This window comes from Rhinolophus sinicus, chromosome 3 (genome assembly GCF_057876585.1).
Source record: "Rhinolophus sinicus isolate RSI-liver-muscle chromosome 3, RSI-T2T, whole genome shotgun sequence".
Lineage (NCBI taxonomy): Eukaryota > Metazoa > Chordata > Mammalia > Chiroptera > Rhinolophidae > Rhinolophus > Rhinolophus sinicus.
In genome coordinates, this window is record NC_142503.1 from 104,851,854 (window position 1) to 104,858,678 (window position 6,825).

A 6,825-nucleotide genomic window follows, 5' to 3' on the forward strand; every position below is an offset into this window, starting at 1 on the left:
GATAGGCATTTTGCTAAAGCAAAGTGCCTGGAATTGCTCCCAGGGTGGCTGGGTGGCAGGCGGGGGCGATGGGAACAAGTAGTTACAAGAAGTGGGAACAGAAGAATCCTACAGCGCCCAAGGGGTCAGCCACTGGCTTTTGATCAGAGTCCACGGGGTGGACCAACAGAGGGCACAGAGCGGCACTCTGGGCTGACGGGGCACTGTGTACATTCCCAGGGAGGCACAACCCTGCAAGTCTGGGGGTCAGGCAGCAACGCGTCCCAACCTGGCCAGCACTGAGGGCCCAGGGAGGCCTGACAGGAGACAGATGATGAAGGGCCTGGCCCTTATTCCATAAGCAGTGGGGCGCCACAGATGGAATTGAAGCAAAGGAGAGGCCTGTCCTGATCTGTGTTTTGGAAAGATAGTCTGTTTTGAAAAGAGGTAGTGAGGAAAATAAACTCAGAATAGGGGAGACCTAAAGTACGTAGTCTCTCCCCATCACATATAAAGTACCATTTCTGTTCTGAGGAAGGGTGCATCCTAAAAAGTCAAATATTAATAGACAACTCATAGGCAGCATTTAGTGCATCCAAGTGATTTCATTTTTTCAACAGTCCTCTGGAAAACGGGGATAATAATTCCTATTGATTGTGAAGTTATTGTGAAGACAAAAGAATTGATGACACGATTTTGTATGTAAACCTTATAGCACAGTGTCTGGAACGTGGTAAATTCTCAGAAATGGTTCCTTAGTAGTTTGCATCAGCTCCAACCTTCCTCCTTTGAGGTTTTGCATCAGCCTCTGTAGTGTAAGGTACTTACTCAAGGACTGTTCCTTCACCATCAAAGACTTTTGGCGGGAGGAGGGGGGATAACTCTTTCAGCATCATTCAGGTCTGGAAGCCTGAGGTTTCTGAAAGGCTGGTCTCCAGGGAGCAAAGGTGGGTGTTGTGGGTTTTTGTTTTTGTTTTGGTAGTCTTTATCCAAGCGACCCTGTTCTTTCAAATGCCTGCTATACCTTTGAAGGCAAAGCTTTCTCTGTTTTTATTAATTTGTGAGCAGAAATAATAAATACACATCAAACTATAAAAATTCAAACATTTTCAGAGTTTAAAGCTGAGATCAAGTTAAAAAAAATCACATCACCATTAATGTGATGCTCAATGACAGAAGCTATTACTGTGATCTCTGTTAATTAGACATAAATGCTATTTCATTCCCGTAAATAACAGTATTGACTGGGTAGGGCTGGTCGTGTCTCAGAGACGGCTCTGCAGACTGGTCAGGCGGTCCTACTGGACGTCTAGAGGGAAAGGGTCAGGATGACGATGGCAGGACTCTGAGAGCTTCAGATATAGTATCTTTAGGAAAAGACAGGGCCAGAGCACTTCCCTTCAAAGCCTGTCTATACTCAGTCCTCAGCCTGAGGCCAACGTTTAAGATCCTTCAGTCCTTGTCAAGAAAGGACGTGTCACCCAGCACTGAAGGACTGGAGGGGGACCCCCATTTCCTCCAGCCCCCAGTTCAAGGATGTCTGCAGGCTTCCTGCCTGCCTTCCAACTCTTGCACCTAAATGGAGCAGCGCACTAGCAATGGGGTCAAGACAGCTGGCCAGGGCCTGCTCCTCGGGGCTGGAGCAAAGCACTCCAGCTTGCGCTGCATGGGTCCAGGGCCTTTCTTTTGCGTGGTGTCAGAGGACACCTTTCTCCCCTAGCTACTCTTTGGTGGGTTTCACTCTTAGTCCTATTTAATGCTTGCCACCTTTCATTAACATTGGTTGCAGGCCTGGGTTTGCTTTTCAACTTTATGTGGCCAGCAGAGGCTTTCCGGAGCTCTGTCAGAGGCAGACACTCGTGTCTGCGAGTGACAGCTCTCTCGGCCACAAGTCAGCCAGGCAGAGAGAGCAATTTGAATTCTGGGCTTCCAATCAAATATTCAGAAGAGGACACTTTACCCTTTGAAAGTTGCAAAGTAAACAGAACCTCAGCCTGGGAAGCAAATGTACTTCAGATTATTTAAACTGAAATTCTAAAGTGGATGGGAGAGTCAGTGGTTCCAACAACTTCAATAAGTGAATTTCAGGCAAAAGCACAGAGAGCAAATATGATGGAATATCAAAGTCGTCCTCATAACACCAAATTCCCATTAATCTACTCACATCCTGGGAATGTTTGTCCCGTCTTTTAGCAATTATCATCTTTAAACTGTGTTGCCCTACAGTTTGAATGGTTTTCATCAATTAGTAAGAATCCATACCCATGTCCTTAAAAGTGTTTGTTTTTCTTTCATATCATCAGTTCAGAGACACTTAATGCAACACTAAGAAAACATGCTCACCCAGTGGAAAGGGACCACATTTCATCTTCCTTCCAAGTCATTTCACCACTCTGTATTTACATTTCTGGTTCTTTGTTAACTATGTTTTAATCAAAGTGTCCTTTAAAACTTTGCTACACAAAGTATAGACCAGCAGCATCCACATCACATGGGGGCCTGTCAGAAAATCAGACTCTCCAGCCCTTCCCCCAGACCGATCCAATTAGAATCTGCAATCCCCTAATGAGTCACACTACAGTGAGAGAACCCACCTCAGAAGATGATGTGAATCTCACAAATCTACAATCTACAAAAAAAAAAAGAAAAAAAAGAAAAAAGAAGGCAAGTACTTTTGCATTAAAAACTCAAATACGACAGGACATACGTGAGCATAAACACTCATGATGCACGCCAGCAGGCTTACCAAGTGCAGACCTGTTACAAGGGCCTCACACGTGTTAGCTCATGATTCTGCACTACAAGACAGGAGATAGGTACCATTCTCCCATGTCGTATGTGAGGTACAAAGGCCCAGAGAGCTGATCAAACTTGAGCAAGACCAAACAGTAAATCAGTGGGAGAGGCAGGATTTGAACCCAGGCACCCTGACTTCAGAGGGAATGTTTTAACCATTACACTCTACCACCTCCCAGCAGTGTGCAGCTGTGTTCAAGAAATAAAACAGTTCATCCAGGACCTGAAAGAAAAAGCTACGTTGCTTGAGGACCATTATTTCAGGCTCGGTAATATTTAGAAGCAGAGACCGGTTGAGCTGGACACCACAAAACTCTAACAGAACTCCCTCAGGTGTTATCTGAGGATGGCCAGGGATGTGTGTGACCCAATGGTTTTTCCAAAGAAGTGGAAATTTGAAGGTCAGGCCAGTCTCAGCCTCCACTGGACTTCCTATCATGTCCTCTACCTTTTTGTGTGCCACCTCCTAATTCTTTGGGGGGGGGGGGGGTTTGCTCTTTCAAAGACACCTCACACACAGCAAACGATATCAAATGACAGCTTTTTCCTTTCTTAACTTTCATTCAAAATCTGAGCATATCCGTGTTGCTTTGATAAGTTACTTTGCATCCCATTTGAAATCTTGTTTTAAAAATAAAAGGCTGGAAGGGGAAGGTTGTGCTTATAAATCACACTTGAATAGCTCTAAAACTAAACACTGTGGCAATTCACATTCAAAGTATGACAGGACCTTTCAGATGTGATAGCCAAAACGCTCCTCCTTTGATGAAAATCAGTCCTGCCAGCTCTTGAGCGTTAATTAAGATAGAATCTCAGTCTGGGTTCCAAAGAGTCATTTACCTGCTAGAGTCTCAGCTTGGCTGTTCCATTTCTAGATGAAAGGAGGGTGGAAGTCCAAGCCCCAGTGCATGCGGCTATGGGATTTGTGCCATCTCATCTCAGATGCCTATTTTTAACCAAATGATGCTTTCTGTCAAAGGTTAGTGTCCCACAAGAATTCTCTCAAGCCCAGAATGTCAGTGGGGGGAATTTCTGGAACACACTTCAGAAGTCCAAGTAGGCTGCAAACTCTTCCTGTTTAAAGTACAACTTCTACTGTAAAAGGCACAAGACAACTTCCATTTGGAAGCCTGTCCTATCTGGTAGGAAGCAAGATAAACTAACCCTGCCCTTAAAACATCACCCTCACGACGCCGACCATTTCTGGATTGATCCGCAGTGGCCTCTCCATAACCTCCACTTCAGAGGTAAGAAAGGAGGCCCGACCCAATGAGCAAAGATCGCTGTGTCCCTTTTGAAGCATGTGGTGTAAACATAAATCACTTAATAATTGAAATGCCAGAGTGAGACATGGTGACTCACAAAGATGGAAAACACAGAGTGGAGGCAGCTGCCTGCCCCCTCCCACTTCTCCCCAAGCTCATGGTCCGGCTGGGGGGCAGGTAGCAGGCCACAGCCTGGCAAACAGAGCGGTCGGCAGTCAGAACTCAGACACCCCCAGAATTCAGCCCAGCTGCCCAGTCCCGGGGCACTTACCTTGCACTGCCCGGACACGCAGATGGCCGTGCTGTTCTGGCCGCAGGGGGTGCCGTCAATGACCTTCTCTGCCTGCCGAACGTAGAAGCGGTACCCCACTGCTTGGCAGTTCAACTCACACTTCCGATTGCCCTTTACTACAAAAACAAAACAAAACAAAACAAAACAGAACAAAAAAAACAAACTGTTAGCATCTTTTTTCTTCCTGTAGTTTTACTGACATAAAATTCACATAATATAAAATGAACCATTTTAACCAAAGTGTACAATTCAGGGTTTTTCAGTATAGTCACAATGTTGTACAACTATTACCACTAATTCCAGAACATTTCCATTGCCCCCAAAACAAACCCTGTGCCTGTTAGCTATCCCTTCCAATTCCTATCCCCCCACCCCCCATCTTGGCAACCACCAATCTACTTTCTGTCTCTATGGATTTGCTTATTCTGGACATTTTATAACCGCATACTTTTTAAAACTTCGTGAATGTTATTAGATTTCTCCATATTTAATGGTAGAGGGAAGGGACTGTAATCTACTGGCATGTGTAGAGATTTGATGCTGAGTATTATAAAGGAATTCTTAAAGAATCTCACAATACAAGTAAGAGACTCTACTTTCAGACACCCTCCCATACTTTGCCATAGTCATAATTATATTTCATATATCAGCAATCACAGTGAGCACACAATTTTAATGTTCTGCTTTTTAAAAAATACTTAAAAATTGTTTAGTTATATCATCTTTATGCTTTTTTAAATGGCTGGAGTTTCTGTAAAAATTCCTCCCTTATGAGATATTTCAGTGGTTTCCCCATCACCTTAGGTTGAAATCCAAACTCCTAAGCAAGGGATAAAAGTGTCTTTCAAGAGCTGAACCTCGCTTACCTTTAGAGTCTCATTTCCTACCATCTTCCCAAGTCTAGATTCTATACCAAATTAAACACTTTCTCTGTCCAGCCATTGCTGAACTGGTCTGCACCTGCTTCTACTTTGTTTTAGGTCCCAGGTAACCTCTTCCAGGAAGCCCTCCATGGATCCTGATCTCGCCTATACATCCACCCATCACAGGCCGATCTGGCCTTCTCTACTATAGGGTTAACCAAGCTTCACTGAAGCATGGTCTTGAGGGACCACCGGGATGTATGTTGTCTGTCTTATTCACTTTTGTATCCCCAGCACTCAGTACAGAGCTGGGCACCTAACAAATGCTCAACAAATCTCTGAGGAATAAAAAAAAAGGGATGGATAAATGAATATTGGCACTTTTTGTTTTGTTGGCCTTTTTCTCCCTTCTCCCCACTCAGAATGTTTCTCTATATTTCAACCCCTTCACACAGAGCCTGGCACACAGTAGGTGCTCAATAAATGCTAAATTAATTACCACTACAGCTAATATTTCCAGAGCAATTTAGTTGCCTTCAAAATAAGAATGAGAAAAATTTTCAGGCGCGATATATTTCCATATCCAAAAGAGACAGACGAGCCAAATACACATTGATTTTTTTTTCAGCTGGTTTTGGAGAGAAGACTAATGCTATGCTCAGCCATAGACAGCATGTTCCAGGTTTGTGCCTTTGTCTGAAAATCTGATTACTGGATTGGACACTACTGACTTTTTCCAACCAAGACAATACATCATATTTTCCCCAGTGTGGCTGCCTGACTGTCATAGAGCAATGGGCTTCCTGCTCCTCCAAAGCCATTGAAAACTGCTACCAGGAAATAATATGGAGCCCCTGGGACCACATGGGTTAGGGAAGACTGAATCTTCTAGATATCCTGAGCTCTATCTTAGAAGTCAAGAGACTTGGTTTCTTACCCTGCCTGCCCAAAAGATATAAGAGGTGATCTCGGGAAAAAAGAATCAAAGAATACCAAAGACAAAAACAACTTTAGGAATTATCTAAAACTAACCCATCATTATATAGATAAAAAACAAACAAACAAAACACAAAAGGCCTAGAAAAATGAAGTGGTAGGTTAGAGTTTAAAACTAGTTTCCTACAACTTGCTTTTTTATGTCATTTATCTATCTAGATCCTGTTTCCTCTCTTCCCAGCTCCTCGCTTTCTGAAGTGACAGCAGGAAGTATCCAGGATACCTGCATTTTAAGTAATAAGAGTGTCTGAAAGGCAGCCTCATATGGGGCAAGAGTTTTGAGTTCTCATTTCTCTTGGCTTCCTCCCAACCAACTCTATCCTTTGCAGTCACCACTTTATTTCTCAATATCTGTGATCATACTACCGAAGAACTTTCTTTTTTTTTTCTCCCCCTTTCTTCTGCCTCCCCCCCCACACACTGGTTCAAGCTGTTGTTTCTCAGTCTAGTTGTGTAGGACACAGCTCCCTGGCCCCTGCTGGTATTGTGAGCCTTGCACTGCCCCCAGCTGAGGCAGACGGTCGCCAGTCGTCGGTTAGCTGCTCACAGTAGTTCACGGCAGCTCTCACTGGCTGCCGGCGGATCACACTGGCTGCCGGCCACTCACACTGGCCACCGGCCGCTCATAGCAACA

At 44.2% G+C, this 6,825-nt stretch overlaps 1 protein-coding gene across 1 annotated transcript in view; it reads right to left on the reverse strand.

The window, feature by feature from the left end:
- The window catches only part of THSD4 (thrombospondin type 1 domain containing 4), a 583,467-nt gene that overhangs the window by 317,797 nt on the left and 258,845 nt on the right, over positions 1–6,825 (reverse strand). The window contains exon 7 of the mRNA XM_074328210.2: positions 4,312–4,448. Coding sequence (XP_074184311.2) covers positions 4,312–4,448 — 137 coding nt within the window. The remainder of the gene's footprint in view (positions 1–4,311; positions 4,449–6,825) is intronic.